The sequence below is a fragment of the Typopeltis vanoorti genome, chromosome 13, assembly GCF_054136105.1.
Source record: "Typopeltis vanoorti isolate ZY-2024b chromosome 13, IOZ_Tvanoo_1.0, whole genome shotgun sequence".
NCBI lineage: Eukaryota > Metazoa > Arthropoda > Arachnida > Uropygi > Thelyphonidae > Typopeltis > Typopeltis vanoorti.
Genome location: NC_143561.1, coordinates 90844886 through 90866406, shown reverse-complemented (window position 1 = coordinate 90866406; position 21521 = coordinate 90844886). Strand labels below are relative to the sequence as shown.

Sequence of the window (21521 nt, the reverse complement as noted above, 5' to 3'; positions counted from 1 at the left end):
ATAGATAATGAATAATAGAGGGGATAATGTACATCCTTGTCTCACACCACATTTAACATTAAACCATCTTCCTGTACTTCCTTCAATTCTAACTGCTGACTTACAACTCAAATAAAGACTAAGTATTGCTTGATATAATGCCCCATTGACACCATATAACTGTAGTGTATTGAACAGCTTCTCTCTTGGCACCTTGTCATATGCCTTTTCCAGATCAACAAAACTTAAATACAGATATTTGTTATATTCCCATGCTTTCTTAATTATTTGTCGTAAAGTGAAGATCTGATCCTGACAGCCTCTCCAGAGCAAAAATTAAGATTATAAAGGAAGCAATTAAAAAAAAAAAAAAAAAAAAAGATCATAATTGTCATAAGTACTAATGACTTAACTAGCAATAAGTTTAATATGAGAGTAGATGAAAGGGGGGGGGGTGCTTAACAGTTAAAGCTGTATAACTGAGAGGAAACCTCCACATAGCCTATAAAGGAATGCAGAGAACTGATCAGGGCTTCTGACCTAATGTCCAATTCTCACCTTCTTGTGGTGCACCCTGTTAGGTATCTACCTGGATACTGAACGAACAAGGATGGGTGGCAATTTGGGATTTAGCCAACAATGGCATTCTTATTGGCTTAAACCACAATATAAAATGATGGTACAACATGACAGAAGAGGCAAGAAATAAAAAAAGTCTCACTGACTATGTTATTATTGATAGTGATGTTTTCTCCATGGTACAGGACACCAGAGTGTACAGAGGATTTGAAATTGGTAGTGATCATTTAGTCTTGAGCAGGATAAATTTGAATTTCATATTGGAAAGAAGAACATGTAAGAAAGTTTGAAAGCAATTAAAAGATGAGCAGTTCTCAGATGTGAATTGTAGACTAAAATACACAAATTATTACTTTTACGACTATTTTAGCCTGTTTTTGTTTAGGAGCGTAACTTATTTTAAATACATTGGCTTTTTTTACTCAAGAAAATTTTTAGGGCATTATAAGTGTATTTTAAAGGAAAATATATTAGAATAATTGAGGAAGTAAATTTTGTACATACCTTGTTTAGATGTTAAAATGACTTCATTCTCCATATTTCTGCTTTAGGCTGTTAAAAGGGAGGGAAATGTTGGGGGAGTGTTTGACGCAAGGTCGGAAGAATAATTTTGAAAACCCGTTTTTTTCCCTAAAATAATATATATACATATATATATATATTATTATACTTAAGGGTGCTTCTTTAGGGGGGAAGGGTTTTATGGGAAAACTGGGGCTTGGGAGAGAGCGTTAACAGGGTGCGATCTGTTTCAGTCATCTGACCATCATCGGAACATTTTCTGGATGAGTGTAGGGCTATGCCAGAATTGTATGTTATATCTGCCAAAAAAAAGGGCATTTGTTGTCGCTTATTGGTCGGAGGCATGACCCGATTTGTAAATTGTGGAGCTTCCAACATTTGGAAATTAGGTAGGGGTGGTGGACGTTGACTGAGTTTTCGTCACATTTTATGGCTATTGTTTCGTTGTCTCGTTTGTCTATTATTATGGCCTTGTCAATTTGCAGGATGTTTCAGTTCAAGGGAGTGGGCCGCTGTTTCTGTCTTCCCTGTACTCTGTATTCTATTTTTCTTTTTGATGTTGCGTTGTTTTTTAGTGTTTAAATGTTCCGGAATAGGGATGTTACAGTCCCGGAAGTGTTCTTGTAGTCTATAAATGGTAGAGCCTGTGTAGGTGATGTCAGCTTTTTGGCAAGGAAATTTGTAGACTACGTTGTGGTGCTCAAATATTTCTTTGTGTGCGAGCGATTTAGTGGGTTTTAGGAGAGTTGCTAATTCTTGGTTTGTGGTGAATACTAGTTTATAGTCAGTGTGTTTAAAAATGTATTTGTAGGCTTTGTATGTGTTTTGGATGTATGGCAGTTTGATGACTAATCATGTTGGGAAGTCAGTTTTGGTTGTATTTTTGTTATGATGGGTTTTTGCCATTCTGGTTGCATAATTTATTAGTTGTGTGGGATAGTTGCGATTTTTAAAAATCCGTGTTAAGATAATTACGGTTGGTTGAGAATTTGTAAGCATTTATAAATTGTGATAGGATGACTGATTTTTTAACGGAATATGGGTGGTATGAACTGAAATGGAGGTAAGTTTGCGATATGCATGGGTTTGGGGTATATTTTCGTGGCTATTTTGTTGTTAGTTCTGATTAGTGTCAGGTTTAAGAAATTGATGGATTTGTTCCGTTCAGTTTCCATGGTGAATTTTAGTCTGTTGTTGTAATTGTTGAGGGATGTTTGTAAAGCGGTGATGTGTGTGGGTTTACCAATGCATAGAATATCGTCCACCACATATCTGCCATAAAAGGTGATGCCTGGGGGGGGGAGTAGGAGTGATTCTCTGTGTGCCACCAGGAATAATTCTGTTAGTTGTCCACCAATGTTTTGGCCCATAGGAAGACCGAAAATTTGAACATATGTTGTTGTTGAACTTAAAGAAATTGGTGGATATTGTGAGTTTGATCAACTTAACTAATTGATCAATTAACAACTAATGACATTAATGATGTCATCAGGTGTTAATTTTGTGCATGTGTGCAGGGTGTGGTCCTCTGTGAGTAGTGTGTGTACGATGTCTAATGTTCTGGGGACATCCACGTTAGTGTATAATGAAGTTGCATCCAATGAGGTGAGGACATTATCTTGGGATGAGTAATGTTATTTATTTTCTGGAATAGGTCATTGTAAGTAATGGTTTGATGAGTTTGGCAATGAATTTTGATAAGGGTGTTGTGGTAGTGTTCTTGTAGGAGTCTATAGGCCGTATCGGGTAACTGTCTTTGTGGGTTTTGATGTTCCCGAACATATAAGGGGTGCGTGTGGTTGTGTTTTTCATTGTGGTTTTTGTCAATCTTGTTTTGACTTTAAGGTGTGCAGGGTGCTGTTCATTTGTTTTATGAGGTCAGGGGTGGGATCATTTTGGATTTTTTGGTAGATGTGTTGGTCATTTAAGACAGCCGTTATTTTGTTATGGTAATCGGTTTTGTTGATGATGACTACAGTATCTCCTTTGTCTGCTTTTGTGATCATTATATCCGGGTTCATTCTTAAGGATAATAGGGTTTTTTGTAAGTTGAGAGTAATGTTGAGTTTCACTATTATTTTGCTTTTATAATGTTGCTTATTTTCTGGAATATAGTATCTCTGTTTGGGTCATTTTCAAGTTTCACTTGGACTTCAATAATGATGTCTTTTCTTGGTACTTTGGGGATACAGCAAAGTTAAAGTAATAGTTTCAAGAGAAGTAACATGGGAATTTTCCCAGAAATAATACCTATAAATACACAAATATTATTCAAGAAGAAATCAGGAACCAAACATTCGAGGTTTAGTGGCAAATAATGAAGAAAAAAATTTATTGATTCAGCCAGAGAAGTATGTGTTGTCTGCAAGGACAGAAAAATCAGAACTCCAACACAAGAAGTTAAAGAGGCAGTGAAGGAAAAGAAGGAAGCATATCAAAAGTTCCTGAAAAATAGGTCAGCTTGTACTCTTAGAGAATTCAGAGACAAATTTAAGAATGCTAAATACTGTAAAATTAGCTAAACAAAAGTCATGCGAAGACTTTGGTAAGAACAAAGAAAATAATATCAAGAAGGTGCCAAAATATTCTGGAGACTGTTGAAAAAGCTCAGAAATGGAGAAAAGAGTGCTGTAAAAGGAAATAGAGATGATAAAGGTGACATGAAAACTGGTGAAAAAGATATCCTTGAGGTATGGAGTAATTACTTCAAAAAATTGCTAAATGAAACAATCCGTGACAGCACAGTAGTAAAAAACACTCAACAGGCATGCAATCAGGAATACACATCCATACTTCAAGTAGAAAAAGTCATCAAAAGCCTGAAATGTGGAAAGGAAATGGGAGTAGATGATATTCGACCAGAAATACTCTAGTATGGAGGTATAAAAGTCTTCAGTAGCTGCACTGCATAGTTCAGAAGGCCTGGACAGAGGGACGAATTCCAGATGATTGGAGTAGAGCTCTCGTATTACTCATACATAAAAAGGGAAATAAATTACAGAAGTGTTTCTCTACTGAGTGTTCCTGGTAAGATTTATGCAAGTATACTTGAGAAACAGTTGAGAAGGATTGTGAAAGGGAAACTTGGTGACGAACAAGCTGGATTCAGGCCAAATAGAGGCTGTCAGGATGAGATTTTCACTTTATGACAAACAGTTGAGAAATCATGGGAATATAACAAAGATCTGTATTTAAGTTTTGTAGACCTGGAAAATGCATATGACAAGATGCAAAGAGAAAAGCTATTCAAAACACTACAGTTGTATGGTGTCAGTATGGCACTATATCAAGCAATACTTAGTCTTTATTTGAGTTGTAAGTCAGCAGTTAGAATTCAAGTACAGGAAGATGGTTTGATGTTAAAATCTGGTGTCAGACAAAGATGTACATTATCCTATCTGTTATTCATTATCTATATGGATCACATTATGAAGGACAATGGTATTAAAACTGATATCAAAATTGGTGATGTTAATCTCAACTCTTTACTTTATGGGGTATAATTCTAAATAAACTGAAAAACTCCTGACTAAACTGAATAACTGTTGTAATAGATATGGTATGAAGTTCAGCAATAACAAGACAAAGACAATGAGAATAGCCAGAAGCATTGAAAATATAAACTGCATTGTGAATGGAGCCTATAGAACAAGTAAAACATTTTAGCTACTTAGGCATGATTTTTAGTGAAGATTTTAAATTAAATATGGAAATAGACAACAGAATCAACAAAGCTGGTATGGTGGGAAGTCAATTGAATAAATTTATATTCAGTTGATTTCCCACAGAGAAATTAGTCAAACCCTAAATTAGCTATATACAAGACAGTGTTCAAACTAATTTTAACTTATGGATCTGAGAGCTGGGTTAGAAGTAAAACACTTGACAAAAGACTAGAGACCACAGATATGACAGTCCTGAGAAAGATTAGGGGAGTGAACAGATGGCATTAATGTCAATATCATATTAAAAATGAGGATATTAGAAAACAACTTGACATTGTTAGCATCCAGGAATGTGTTAGCAGAGCTAATCTTATGTGGTAATGTCACTTGAACAGAATGAGAGAGGAAAGATTAGCAAAACAAATGTTCTCTGCCAGTTTGGCAGGAAAAAGACCCAGAATAAGATCAAGATATAGGTGGATTGATACAATAAAAAGTGCCTTAGAAGGCAGAAATATAAGATCTGATAATTTTAGAGTCTTGACAGGTAACAGATTGATTTGGAGGAAAATTGTAGATAGGAAGTTAGTAATGATGTAAATTTTTCATGTAGTACTATCATATCCAGTACACTCTCCCCCCCCCCTCGAGGGTACATGTCAGGAATTTGATAATGATATTCAATGGAGCTCATCTTACTATTCTGCCTATCAATATCATTTATTCAACACCATCTATAATCTCCTTCAAGTTGAAAAGATCATAATTACGATTAATACCTACTTTGATGTATTGTTCGTAATTATGATCTTTTCAACTTGAAGGAGATTATAGATGGTGTTGAATAAATGATATTGATAAGCAGAATAGTAAGATGAGCTCCATTGAATATCATTTGATCATTTCATTAACTCTTTTAATTTAAAAGAGTTTAGGTCAAAAGATAATTTCTGATCTAAGGGTGCTCCATAAAAATAAAAGCTTTGCATACCTCTTTATATCAAAGATTACAAAGGAAGCAACTTGAACTAAAAGTTCAGAGATAATATAAAGTTTCTAAAGTAATTACTTCAGACAAAATATCTTCTTTTTATTGCACCTTTAATATCTCCAATTCCTTTTAACTCATTCCTCCATTTTTTAGCTTTTTTGATACTCTAGAACATTTTACCACCTTTGTGATAATCATCTTCATATTCTTCTCAAAGACTTCACATGACTTTTGTTTTCCTACTTATAAACAAAGTTTAGTAGCTTTCTTACATTTTTGTATTCTCTGAGAAAGAACATCTGCCAAGTTACTTGCTAGAAAGAAACTTTCAATATTTCTTTTCTTTTCCAGGACTACTACTTCTTTAACTTCTTGAATAGGTTTGGTTCTTGAAAAAACTCATGTTTTCATGAATTATACTTGTATACTGAGTACCTATAGTTCATCTGTGAAATCCGGTGGACTGATTCTTTTTAAAACTTTTGTAGATATTTTTCTCAATGATATTCATTTTTGTTTACAATGAAATGGTGATTACTTTCCTGTGTATGCTCTTGTATCCTAAACCAGTGTATTGCTGTCAACAGTAACACAAAGAATAGAACTTTTTCTTACATTGTTTTCTCTCCATGCAAATTTATGTAATTCATTATGTTGGAACATAGTGTTAATGAGTAGTCCATATCCTGAATAGAAATCCATCTCTTATCTTTAGGTGGAAGATGAATTTCATCACATTGCTTATTTAAGGGCTGACATATGTCTTGAAAACATTCTTATGTTTGGTCTTTAGAGCAGAGTTTCCAGACTAAAAAATAAAATTAAAAAAAAAATGCAAAAGAAAGAAAGAGAGAAAAAAATCCTTTACCCATTCATGGTACTAATGTACCACAGGTTTACTAAAAATCTTTAGAAAGTGGAAGTCACACAAAAATTTCGATTCTTGTCATGATGAGGGAAAATCCTTATATGGGCTTTTTCAGTTGAAGGTGAGTTAGCCGATCTCATACGGTGGTAGCAGGATTTTTTCTCCTGAAAACTCAGGTTTTTCATCCCGCATACAGACAAATTGGCCTTCAGAATGCATGCAATTTACAGATAAAAAATATTGTTGCTGGTGATGATGGGTGATAGATGGCATTGATGGTAGTGTCGTAGTTGGAGAATTAAGTAGTGGACAGAATGAGATGTATTTAGCGAAGTAGAGTAGTGTGCCCTCCTGTGATGAGTCCTTGGACTCCCTGGAGGTGTCACGTAATAATAATAATAACATTTCTGTATGGAATTTATTTCATATTTTACTGTTTAAATCTCCAAGAAGAACCAGTTTTCCTTTATGTCAAATGTAGATACTCCTCCACTACTCTACTGACTTGAAAAATTTCTCTAGTTCTTCCTTATTAGAACTTTCTATGGGACCACTGGCAAATTAATCTGTTTGTGAAAATCCTCCTTTGAAATCTGTCCACATTGTCCTACTCAAAACTGATTCCCATTCAACAAATTTATCACTGTGTATAATACTAAAAACCATAGCTATTGATTCCATTTCTTGATCACTATAACATCTCACAGTTAACATTTAACAGCAGCCAACCTGTTTTAATGATCACCTCAATAACAATTATTTTGACACGATATTCCTTTAATTCTTCTGCTAGTTTCATTTTTTTTTTTTTTTTTTTTTTTTTTTACCCCTTAAGTTCTTATCAGTTAAAAAAATCAGCTTTGGTTCACTAACAATAACAGTGGTGGGGAAGTTTATTTATCACTATTTTGTTTTGGATTAAAACTAATACAGATAAACGAGGGCGGTCTGAAAAGTTCTTGGCCTCGACCATAGATGGCACTTTCGGCAAGATTTTTTTCTTCTAAGTTGGTAGATCTGTCATAAGCATCCATATGAAATTAAAGTCATTCTATCAAGTAGTTTGTTTTATGCAGCTGTCTGAATCAAAAGTGTTGCTTGTATCCCTTCAAATGGATAAAATTGAGTATTGTGCGGTTATAAAATTCTTTGTAAAAGAAGGTTTAACGCCAAAAGAAATTCATTCGAAGTTCATAAAAGTTTATGGTCACTCTTCTCCTTGGTTTTCGACAATTAAGAAATGGGCTGCTGAGTTTAAACTTTGCCATACCAGTCTTGAAGATGATCCACGTGAAGGACATCCAAAATGTGTAACAACACCAGAAATCATTGATCAAGTGCACGATATGGAATTGGATGACTGGCGAGTCAAAGTGCGTGAAATTGCTAAAACTATAGGCATTTCAAAAGAACATGTAGGATATATTTTGCATGAAGAATTGCAAATGAAAAAGCTTTGCACAAGATGGGTGCTGCACTTGCTCACAGCAGATCAAAAACGCACTCGCATGAAAATCTCTGAACAGTGCTTGGAGCATTTTAACAAGAATAAAACTGATTTTGTGCATCAATTTATTACTATGCATGAGACTTGGATTCATCATTATATACCAGAATCCAAACAGCAGTCAAAACAGTGGACAGAAGCCAGTTGTTCAGCACCAAAGAAGACAAAGTCGGTTCCATCAGCAGGAAAGGTAGGTCATGGCATCGGTGTTTTGGGATGCTAAAGGCATTTTGTTTATTAATTATATTAAAAAGAGTAAAACAATAACTGAGGAATATTATTTGACCACCACACTAGACGAAAAAATTCGTGAGAAAAGAACTGGTTTACAGAAGGAAAAAATCATCTTTCATCAGGACAATGCAACTGACCAACAAAGGTGTTTTGGCAATGGGAAAATTAAGGGATCTGCACTATGAATTGTTAGAACATCCACCCTTTTCCACAGATTTGGCTCCCCCTGACTTCCATCTCTTCCCAAAACTAAAACTCATCCTCGCTGGTCAGCGTTTCTTTTTCGAATCAAGAGGTGTAGAGGGGTATTTAGCAGATCTTACTGAGAACCACTACAGGAACGGGATAATGGCACTGGAGCATCACTGGAATAAATGCATTAGTCTTAAGGGAGATTATGTTGAAAAATAAAAATAATTTTGAAATTATAAATTCATTTTTTCATTATTACGCCGAGAACTTTTCAGACCATCCTCGTAATTTGGTTGGTTAAGTTCTAATTTACCAGAACATCTTCATTCATTCTGTATTCAGGTGGATATTTAAATAATGAGATGTATCATGAGAAGGTAAGGTTTGGACATTGGGATCAGAAGAAAACATCACTATCCACAATAACATAGTTAATGAGACTTTTCTTATTCCTTGCCTCTTCTCTCCATGTGAATTTGTGCATATTTTTATGTTGGAACATGGTGTTAGTAATAACCAGTCCATGTCCTGAGCAGAAATCCAACAAATATTTGCCATTATTATTAGTTTTGCTCTTTTCTCCAAATTTTCTCAAAATATTTTTGTGTCTCACAATCATTTCCTACTCTGCTATTTAGATCCCCAACAAGGACCAACTTTTCCTTTTTCATTGTGTCAGTTGCTTTTTCTAAAGTCTCAAAAAATTCCTCAATCTTAGTAGAACCTTGTGTGGGACCATAGGCACAAATAAGTCTCATTGTCCAGTTTCCCATTCTCATATTTGCCCACATTACTCTACTTGAGACTGACTGTCATTCAAGAAGATTAGCCTCATAATTTGTGTTGAATACTATGGCTACTCCTTCTTTTCCTTAATTGTCATTGCCTGAATTTTACTAATATTCACTAATAAAAAATGTAAATTACTGCATGCACAATGCAGTATTTTTCAAACTTTACACAGCTGGGGACTATTTTCTTTGATATAATTTCATGCATCCCATCACATATAAGTATACAGTTTATGCTTATGAAATACTCTTTCCTGCTATATGTACACTTGTTTTTATATTATTAACAAACCTGGAATGTTCCATAACTTCAAATAACAGGAATGTCCGGACAATTATTGATAGATAGTATGTATGCAGTTTGCTGAATTTAATAACATTTAAATGCCTGCAAAAATATCTGCCATTAGGTTAGGTTAGATTGATATCAATGATATCAATCTATGATCTATCAATCAATCAATGATCTAGGAATAAGTATGTATTTTCTGTGCAAGTATGTGGATGTTATCAAACATGAATAGACAATAATAGGCCGTCATTTAAATTTAATAGAGAAAATCAAACTATCAAAACCTCAGAGGAATGAGGTTTTGATAGTTTTTTAACATAATTTTGCCAATAAAAAATGGTTAAAAAGTTATTTTTATTTAAAATTATTTTATTAATAAAAAATTACTATTTTTTTTACTAATATTCACTAATAAAATAATAAAAACTGTCAATTACTGCATGCACAATGCAGTATTTTCCAAACTTTACACAGCTGGGGTCTATTTCCTTTGATATAATTTCATGCATCCCATCACATATAAGTATACAGTTTATGCTGAATTAAATAAGCAGATTTATAATGTTAAATCTAAGTAAAAATATCATATATTTTTTATTGCTACCTAATATTGATTAGGCACTGGGTCCAGACTAAACATATATTTCCTGTGTGTATCTACATCCTATTCAAGTGCCGTCTCCTATCTAGGAGGTTACTACCATGATGTGACTCATGGTTAACTATGGGCATAATGACATGTGGTGAGGACCCTATCTCTTCCACATATTATTGTAACTATTCATGACTGTAATCCGTGTGTGTTCATGGGGCTGGTTTGCCTGTTCTGAGGGACGAAAAACATGAGTTTCCAGGTGAAAAAAACTCTCTACCTCTGCAAGAGACCGGCTAACTCACCTTTAGTCAAAAGAGACCAGATAAAGATTCCTCATGTCATAGATGGGAATCAGACCCAAGGGCTTTGTCTAAATAAGCAGATTTGGCAGTAATTCTTTTATTTTATTTAAATGAATTTGCAATAAAGGGAGATAAAATAATAATGATCATTGAAAGTTATGATTTACTGGGGTCCAGAATCAAAAATGATGGTAAATGTAAGATGAAATTAAAAGAAGGACAGTCATGGGAAAAAAGCTATGTTAAACCTGACAAAAATTATGACAGATAGAGGTGGAAGTAAGGCCACGAAAGTTAGAATTGTCAAAGCAATGGTATTTCCAGTAGTGATGTATGGATGTGAATGTGAAAACTGGATTAAGAAGAAAAACAGAAAGTGAATTGATTCATTTGAATTATGAGCATGAAGGAGACTAAGAATCCCATGAACTGCAAGAATTACCAATAAGGTTTTAGAGTATAAAGATGGAATGCTCTTTGGAGGCAATGATTACTAAACACAAGTTGATGTTCTTTGGACATACTATGCGAGCAGATGAATCATTGCAAAAAGGCAGTTGGTTGGAGAATACTGAGAGAATGAGAGGGAGAGGAAGGCTGCAAAAGAGTTGAATGGACAACATAAAAGAAATTATCAACTTGAATTTACAATTGCTGAAAGAAAGGACAAGAGGCTGAGTGGGACGGATAGCCTTCATTCACAAGATCATCATCATCAAATTCCTGCCATGTACCCTCAAGGGATGTACAGGATATGATAGTACTACATGAAAAAAAATTACATCATTATTAATTTCCTATCTACAATTTTCCTCCAAATCAGCCTGTTACTTGTCAACACTCCAACATTATCAGATCATATATATCTATCGTCTAAAGCACTTTGTACCGTATCAATCCACCTATATCTTGGTCTTCCTCTGGGTCGTTTTGCTGCCAACCTGGCAGAGAACACTTGTTTTGCTAATCTTTCCTCGCCCATTCTGTTTAAGTGACCATACCACCTGAGATTAGCTCTGCTAACGCATTCCTGGATGCTGACAATGCCAAGTTCTTTCCTAATATCCTCGTTTTTAATATGATACTGCCATTGATGCCATCTGTTCACGCCTATAATCTTTCTCAGGACTCTCATATCTGTGGTCAAGTGTTTTACGTCTGACCCAGCTCTCAGATCCATAAGTTAAAACTGGTTTGAACACAGTCTTGTATACAGCTAATTTAGTGTTCCGACTAATTTCTCTCTTATTCCATATGAATTTATTCAATTGACTTCCCACCATACCAGCTTTGCTGATTCTGTTGTCTATTTCTATATATAGAATGATGGCACAAGATCATCAAGAGTCGAAAATGACTGGATGGTGCATAACAAGTACAATCTATATTATTAAGCTCACATGCCATATATGAATTTTTATATTTTCTAAGGATAGGTAATTTTTTCTCAAGACTGGTATACCAGGGCAGAGACCACACTTCAGGAAATGTTGATAAAGCATATGTCCACAATGAAATAAATATCACACTATGAGGCATTTTTAACTGTTTACATATATCATTTAAAAACATTCAAAGTTGCATTTTTGAATGCCACTAATTCAAAAAAAAAAAAAGCTTTTTTTGAGAGATGGACCTTTTGTAACAAATTCAATGAACATGTCAAACGTTTAGAGCAAGTTTATAAAATAACCCATTTTTGGCTTATGTACTCTACACATATAATTTTTGACTAATTTTGCAACTACATATGGTCCTTCTTTTCTTAGTCAATCTCCCCATGGATGAGATCTTGACCTAATATATTAATCTTCTCCACTTGGCTCTGTCATTCTAAGTGTATCCTCAATGTTAGTTCAGTCAGAGTAGGCATGTGATCCAGCCATCTCCCAATGGAACCTGTCTCTTCCTCTAGCTCCTGAGATCTTTTTTTTTTTTTTAATCCAGGCCCATATTTCAAAAGCATTATTATCTTCTTAATTGCCTTGTTCAGTGTACAAGACTCTGCACCATAATGAACCACCGAGAAGATCAGGTATTTAACCAGTCTGATCTTTTGTTGATAGATATTTGTCTAGCCTTTCAGATCTTTGTGAGGTAGGTCACTGCTAACTTCCCATTGTAATTCATCTTCTTACTTCCTTATATGACTCCATTCACAGAGAACAATGAGCCTAGAGAGATAAACTGATCCATTTTTTTGTTTTAGTAAGCAGTGAAGTGTTTCCATTATGATTCCTATCAAGGATCATCAGCTTTGTTTTACTTATGATCCTTCAACAATGCCATTCTTAACAGCGATATATCAGATTAACTTCTACCCAATTGGTGTAGAATAATTTACACTGGTTTGAATTTTAGCCAATAAAAATAATCCAACTGAAACTAAAACTGAACCAAATGGATATATTTTGTTTATGTACATCCTAAATCCAAATTATAAATATGAATGCTTCGAAGGCAAGGTGTGATAGATATTGTGGTCTGAGGGTCTTGCATCTACTGCTGAGTTTTTTTTTTTTTGTTTTTTTTTGACACCATGGAGGGAAAATAATTCATGCCCCTGCAAATAATCTAGTTGAAACAAAAATGAGATGCATCTGCAAATTCATGTGCCTGCATATGAATTCCAATTGGAATTCGCATGCAGGCACAAAATACATCTAATGGCAGGAGATGAATTTCAGTGCGTGGTGTGAGACCATTGTCTGCTTATCGGAGGCCTAGAGTGGGCTTGAAAAAGTTCAATGTCTGGTCTCCAGATTATAAATAAAAACCACACACAAAGGTGGAAGTCAAATAAAACATAAAAATGAAATTAAAAAAAAAGGGATACTTAGAAACAATTTTTTGTTCTGCTGGCCAACTTTTGGGGATGAAATGAATTGGAAAGCATTGCCTTATAACACCATCTTCAGAAAGGATGGTGTTGTTATAAGGCTTCACAAACCATGTCTAGATCTAAAGCCACAAGATAAAGCATGATTCTGATTCTAAAAAATAATGCGAGGATATTCTGTATATTATTTTCAGTGTTTCCAATTTTAAGTTAGAACTATATTATAAATAACTCTAAATTAAAATGAGTGGTCAGTCAGTTTATAAACTGACAAATCCAGGAAAGAAGATAATGAATATTTCACAATTATTAGTAATCCTAATCTTGTTACTTTTTTTTTTAAAGAATATATCTATATATATATATATATATATATATATATATATATATATATCTATATATTGCCTTTTTAATTTTTGGAACTTACTTCTGAAGGGAATTTTGAGGATCAGCAAGATCAGTTATGGCCTGGGATCCAAGTACTTGTTCCAAATTAAGATCAATTAATTGCTTCTGCAGGTGTTCAATATTCTGTGTCAGAACAACTGGTGATATATCTTCTAATTTATATTCCTTTTGGGCAGTTTCCTGTGAATAAGAGATAGAGATGAAGGTGTGATGTAACTATAAAAATATTTTCTTTTCACTCATGATAACCACGAGATCAAGCTGAGTTCTACTGGATTGCCTGGAATATCCAGCAAAATTCTGTCATAACTGAAGGTAATTATGTTCAAGATAGAGTAAAATATCAATTTAAAATAACAGATTAAATAACATTAAAGGATATTAATTTTCAATTTTATTGCATATGTATATAACAGAATATTTTATTATACATCCAAACAAATCAAGAAAAAAATGAAACAGTTCCAAAATAAGAGCCAAATCTTGGAGTCTCAGTACTAAATTCTGAAGAAAACAATGAATCAGCTAGGGAGGCATGTGGTGAAGTTGTCTGCAAGGACAGAAAAAAAGAGATGAAAGTGTGGTGGACAACACACACACACACACAAAAAAAAAAAAAAAAGGTCCTCAAAGGGAAAAAAAAATCCTAACAAATAACAAGTCTTCATTCCCAGTTACCGTGTTTGTAGTGCCTACGTGCACGTGCTTTTTTTTTTTTTGTAAGTTCTTTTAGAAGATGGCAATGTGACATTGCCGAAATATCGGAAAATATTTATTAAAGTATAATTTAATTTATATCCTTAACTAGGTTGTTCAATTCCTTAAGTGTTTTAATAACAAATAAGTCAGCAAATGTCCTAAAAGAATATCAGGAAGATGGCAAAATGTGTTGGAAGCAACTGAAAAAGCTTAGAAAAGAGGAAAGAGTACCGAGAAGGTTATGTATCTGGTTAAGGGGGTGGAAATGTATGCTTTGGGTTCAGACCTTTTGAATGTATCTGAGGAGGGAAGAGAAAGTTGCCCAACAGAGTCAAGCAAACTGCAGCAGATATAAGAAAAACCAAGGTGGTAATTTGTTATGCCAATACACAAATGCCAGGAGCATCAGGAACAAAGGGGTTGAGTTCATTGCTTAATTAAATACGTTGTGGCCTAAGATCACTGGCTTTGGTGAAAACTGGTTATCAGAATCAGATTTAACTGAGACTGAGTGTAAAGGGTATAATATTTTTAGGAATGACAGAAAAGATAGGAGAAAAGTGGGAGTACTACTCATGATATCAGATGACTTGAGTCCAGTTAGGGTAGAAATGCAATAAAGCAATAATGGTATTAATGCCCCATATAGCAGTGAGTTTGAGGCTACTTGGTGTGAAGTGGAGGATAACTGGATAAAATATATGGTAGGGTGTTCCTACAAATCAGGTGGTTATGTTGGTGGGGACAATGAAATGCAGCACCAAATTACCCTGATGGATACTCAACGGTAATGATTATGGATGAATTCACTATCCAAACATTTATTGGGTAAAGAGGGATCTCATGACAAGGATGAAGGAGAACTTATTGAGTATGCATGTGTAGAGGCTTAAGTGCTGTGAAGACATCATGTTGGAGGCTTAATGGATTTTTTACAACACTCAAAAAGAATTAAAATAGAATTTAATACTTCCTATATTTCGTCCTAGTCACTAGGACATCTAAGGGGATTACAAAAACAATTAATGTAACATATGCACAAATAACAAACAATACTAAGCCCAACCACGTGGGTGACACTAAAGTCCTATCTAGGTAGAGCGCCCTCTAAGGGCAGTAGTAGGTGGCCTGGAATGTAAGGTGGGAACTCTGGTGATGAGTGTTTCCCAAATCTTCAGAAGCTTAATGCAACCATATTTATTGAGATTTGGTTGGTTTTTGAGAGCTGCTGCTGCTGCTTCTAAGAAAAGTCTCTCTTTCTTGAATTTGCTGTGGTGGAGCATGGTGGTTTTCTTCCATGATACTCTTGGAAGTATTAAATTCTATTGAGTATGCAGGAAGTAGCCAATTATATATGTTCCAATTAGGACAGGTTACATGCTGAACTACAGAGCTGGAAATTATTACCAACTCAGGAGAATACTATCTTTGTCACATGGTATCAGTTACTGAATGGGAAAGATATCGTCACTGCATGGGATTCTATGATTAAAAAAAAAAGTGCTTAAATGAGGCAGTATCTGAATGTATCTCTAGAGTTTGAAAACAAACAGGGCGGGCATGAAATGTGCAACCTTATTAAGCAAGAAATCCATCAAAAGAAGATATGGTCGGAATATTGTGAGAAGAGTTATGAAAAATATAAAACACAGGCCAGAAAAGTTATTAATATTGTACAGAAAGCTAAATCAGAGTATGAAAAGAAATTGGCTATGCAAGCAAAACACAACGCAAAAGAATTTTATCATTATGCTGAGTAAAAGAAAAAATGAAAAGAAAAGAAATTGCTATGCAAACAAAACACAACACAAAAGAATTTTATCATTATGCTGGAAGTAAAAGAAAAAATGAATGTGGAAAAATAACTTTACAAAATGCAGATGGTACTGTAGTGTAAGAAGTAGATGAGATTGTTCATTTAATGAGTGCTCATTTTGCTAAGATATATGAACCAGGCATATGTGACATGATGCATAGTGCTACTACTAGAGTGATGATGAGATAGCGACGCAAGAGCTAATGCATAACCTAGATAAGAATTTGGCAACAGAAACAGATGAAATATCAGTATGTATGTGAAAGGAATGTTCCATCAAAGATGACTAGATGATCTTTGATTTGTCTGTACAGTATGGCGCAAAAAAAAAAAAAAAAAATTAAATTAAATTAAAAAAAATAACTACAATGATATACGTTATGGAGTAAATGAGTTTATTAACAAAAGAAATATATCTCTGTGTTGCATTTAGTCACTTAAATATTGAACTGAAATTTTATATTGGCTTTATTAGTAGACCAGATATTTATAAAATATATAAGAATTGTCTACAAGTTTCACCACATGTCCTGAAGAAGCAAGACAGTAATGCTGGTGAAACTTGTAGACAATTCTTATATATTTTACAAATATTTGGTCAACTAATGAAGCCAATATAAAATTTCAGTTCAAAAGAAATATGTTTACACATGCCGATATGTACATCTACAACTATTGGTGGAATCTTGGTCGAATAAAGCATTAATGATGATAGATTACATGCTCGAAATGGGCACCTTATCTTTCAAGAGAGGTTTTGTAACACATGAGAAGATTATCTGTCATCTTGGAGAACTAGGGTTGGGACATCTGCTGGACATATGTGTACTTTTTATCCCTTAATTCATTAAGGTTTGAGGGTTATGCTTTGGGTTAAGACCTTTTGAATGTATTTGAGGAGAGAAGAGAAGAGAAAGTTGCCCAACAGAGCCAAGCAAACTATAGCAGATATAAGAGATTAGGGTAAATGTCTATCAATTAGTAAATATAAGGTTATGCCCTTTGACATGATGAGATTTCTAATAATGTATTATATTAACAGGGTTATGTCACAAAAAAAAAAAAAAAAACTAATGAGGTTAGTGATCTTGGCATTATGGAAAACAGAAATTAGAAGTTTAAAGGTCACACAGCAAAAATTGCAAATACAACTCAGAGGATAATTGTGATGTTGAAACGAACCTTGACACGTAAGGATAAGGGAGTTACTTTGCCTCTTTACAAGGCCTTGATAAGGTCTTGTAAAGAGGCAAAGTGACTACTACATTTGACTGCATAGTGAATAGATTTGGTCTGCTGGGTTTGAAAGGAATAAAGAAGCTGTGGAAAGTGTACAAAGGAGAGTTACAAAGATTATATTGAGATTAGGGAATGCAGATTATGAGAACAGATCAAGAGTAAATTTTTCATTACATGTTAGGTGGGGAGAGAACATGGGGGGGGGGTTCTATGGAAGTTAAGTTGTGTTTGCAGTTAAGGTGTAAGAGCAAGATTTTTTTCACAGAACAGTGAATAAGCAGAACAGTTTGCCTCTTGAAGTGGTGAATACATCTGGTGTGAACTAGTTTAAGAGAAGGTATGACAACTGGTTTGGATGACGAATAGCCTCCCTTGATGAATCCTTGACTCTCTAGAGGTCTTAGATAATAAAATACCAATTGTAACACATTCTATATTTAAGTTATAAGCTAGCAAGTTGAACAAAGTATCAGAAAAAGATTTGATGTTAAATCATGTGTGAGACAAGGGTACACATTATCTTCACTCATCACCTATATTGTTTATATTATGGAGGAAAGTGGCATTAAACTTAATATCAAAATTGGAGATGTGGGACCTAGAAAGTTAGTTAACAGAAGATCTATGAAACAAAGTTTTTTCTCCCCTTCTTCAGTGTTAGGTGCAAATACAACTACGATAAAATATATGGTGCTATCATCGATCAGTTGCTATAAAACTGACATAAATCAATAAAGCATGAAAATGTTTTTTGTTTTTAAGTACAAATGTCATTTGTTCACATTTGGTTAAGAAATATATCTGTTCTTCTTTTATAAACTTTGGTCAGCTGTATAAATTAAACTGCATTTAATTTTGAAGAAAAAATAAATAAACTGACAAATGGCAAATTGCCAGCAATAACTTATTTGTGCACTATGTAGAAAAAATTTGCATTTCATAGTGTTTCACTAAATGAAAGATGGAAGCAATATCTGTTTTTGCACTCAACTTACTTTTTATTTGCATATTCCTTTGATGGTAGTTGTGTTCTTAAATTTAAAAAAATAGTATTTCATATTCCAAACAAAAGTATAGTTCAAGTGTCTTCCATTCTCTCTCTCTCTTTATCAATAATTTTGTTTTCTGTGTGCATTATAAATTTATACATTCTATATGCATTATAAACATGCTTTTTTTTTCCCAATGAAATCCTTGACACAACCAAGAGCGTTAGCATTAATGAAATTCACATCAGATACATAATAGCATCGCCTCCAGCACACTTCATACAGGAAAACATAATTTTCAGTAAGTATATGCAAAAAAAAATCTATCTGAAAATACCATTTCTGAAGCTATTTGAATGACACAGAATTCACTGTGTGTGTGTGTGTGTGTGTGTGTGTGTGTGTGTGTGTGTGTGTGTGTGTGTGTGTGTGTGTGTGTGTGTGTATACAAGCAAGCATCTGAAATCCAGCTTTGAAAATATCAAAAATTTTTTTTTCTGTTCATATCAATTACTACTATATAGACTAGTTATCAAATTATTATTATTTTATTTTTTTTTTTTTTAATGGGGAAGGCATACACGAAAGATTGGTCAACCTATAGCATTGATGGGCAAATATGGGACAGCATGGCCATTTATAAAGGTAAATCTTCATCCTGAGCTCAATTTTCTTAAGTCAAGACTTTCTACAACTGATTTTAAAGTATTAATTGTTTTTATAGCACATTCAACAAAAGAATCTGTTCTTCACAGAGCAGCATGAATTCGAATCTTTGCTTCATGATATTTTTAAACAAGAAGTTAAATTAATCTTGCCAAAAAATTATATTCTTGTTTAATCCTTTATCCAAGTATAAACAAGTATTTGTGCCTATGGTCCCACAGAAGGTTCTACTAAGGTAGAAGTGGAGGAATTTTTTGATGCTTTAGAAAAAGCAACTGACACAATGAAAAATGAAAAGTTGGTCCTTGTTGGGGATCTAAATAGCAGAGTAGGAAATGATTGTGAGACATACAAAAATATTTTGGGAAAATTTGGAGAAAAGAGCAAAGCTAATAATAATGGCAAATATCTGTTGGATTTCTGCTCAGGACATGGACTGGTTATTACTAACACCATGTTCCAACATAAAAATGTGCACAAATTCACATGGAGAGAAGAGGCTAGGAATAAGAAAAGTCTCATTGACTATGTTATTGTTGATAGTGATGTTTTCTCCCTGGTGCAGGACACCAGAGTGTACAGAGGATTTGAAATTGGAAGTGATCACTATTTAGTCTTGAGCAGGATAAAATTGAATTTCATATTGAAAAGAATAACATGTAAGAAAGTTTTAAAGCGAATAAAAGTTGAGCAGCTCTCAGATGTGAACTGTAGACTAAAATACACAAACATTATTCAAGAAAAAATGAAAGAGTTTGAGAACAGGAATCAAACCTTGGAGATTCAGTGGCAAACTCTGAAGGAAACATTGATTGATTCTGCCAGAGAGGCATGTGGTGAGGTTGTGTGCAAGGATAAAAAAATCAGAACTCCCTGGTGGACACAGGAAGTTAAAGATGCAGTGAAGGAAAAGAAGAAAGCATATCAAAAGTTCCTGGCAAATAAGTCAGCTTTTACTCTTACAGAATACAGAGACAAATGTAAGAAAGCTAAACAGTGTGTAAAACTAGCTAAACAAAAGTCATGGGAGGACTTTGGCAAGAATATAGAAAATAAATATCAAGAAGGTGGCAAAATATTCTGGAGGTTGTTGAAGAAGCTTAGGAATGGAGGAAAGAGTGCTGTAAAAGGAGTTAGAGATGATAAAGGTGACATGAAAATGGGAGAAAAAGATATCCTTGAAGTATGGAGTAATTACTTTGAAAAACTGCTAAATGAAACAAGCAGTGATGACAGCACAGTGATAAAAAACACTGACCAAGCATGCAGTCAGGAATACATATCCATACTTGAAGTAGAAAAAGCCATCAAAGGCTTGAAATGTGGAAAGGCAGCAGGAGTAGATGATATTCGACCAGAAATGCTGAAGTATGGTGGTATAAGAGTCTTACAGTGGCTGCACTGCATAGTTCAGAAAGCCTGGACAGAGGGACGAATTCCCGATGATTGGAGTAGAGCTCTCATAGTACCCATATATAAAAACGGAAATAAAACTGAATGTGAGAATTACAGAGGTATTTCCCTACTGAGTGTTCCCGGCAAGATCTATGCAAGTATACTTGAGAAACGGTTGAGAAGAATTGTGGAAGAAAAGCTTGGTGAAGAACAAGCTGGATTCAGGCCAAATAGAGGCTGTCAGGATCAGATCTTCACTTTACGACAAATAGTCGAGAAAGCATGGGAATATAACAAAGATCTGTATTTAAGATTTGTCGATTTGGAAAAGGCATATGACAAGGTGCCAAGAGAGAAGCTATTCAATACGCTGCAGTTATATGGTGTCAATGGGGCATTATATCAAGCAATACTTAGTCTTTATGTGAGTTGTGAGTCAGCAGTTAGAATTGAAGCAAGTACAGGAAGATGGTTTAATGTTAAATCTGGTGTGAGACAAGGACGTACATTATCCCCTCTGTTATTCATTATCTATATGGATCACATAATGAAGGAAAGTGGTATTAAACCTGATATCAAAATTGGAGATGTTAATGTCAGCTCTTTGCTTTATGTGGATGATGTTATACTTCTAAATAAATCCGCTACAAGTCTGCAAGATTCTCTGACTAAATTGAATAGCTGTTGTAATAGATACGGTATGAAGGTCAGCAATAAAAAGACAAAGACAATGAAAATAGGTAGAATCATTGAAAATGTCAACTGTGTTGTGAATGGAGAACCTGTGGAACAAGTAAAACATTTCAGCTACTTAGGCACAATTTTTACTGAAGATGGTAAACTAAATATAGAAATAGACAACAGAATTAGCAAAGCTGGTATCGTGGGAAGTCAATTGAATAAATTCATATGGAATAAGAAAGAAATTAGTCGGAACACTAAATTAGCTGTAT

At 34.2% G+C, this 21521-nt stretch overlaps 1 protein-coding gene across 1 annotated transcript in view; it reads right to left on the bottom strand.

Moving 5' to 3' along the window:
- Positions 1-21521, bottom strand: part of DCTN2-p50 (dynactin subunit 2) — a 220623-nt gene that overhangs the window by 92584 nt on the left and 106518 nt on the right. The window contains exon 6 of the mRNA XM_090403300.1: positions 13784-13944. Coding sequence (XP_090259426.1) covers positions 13784-13944 — 161 coding nt within the window. The remainder of the gene's footprint in view (positions 1-13783; positions 13945-21521) is intronic.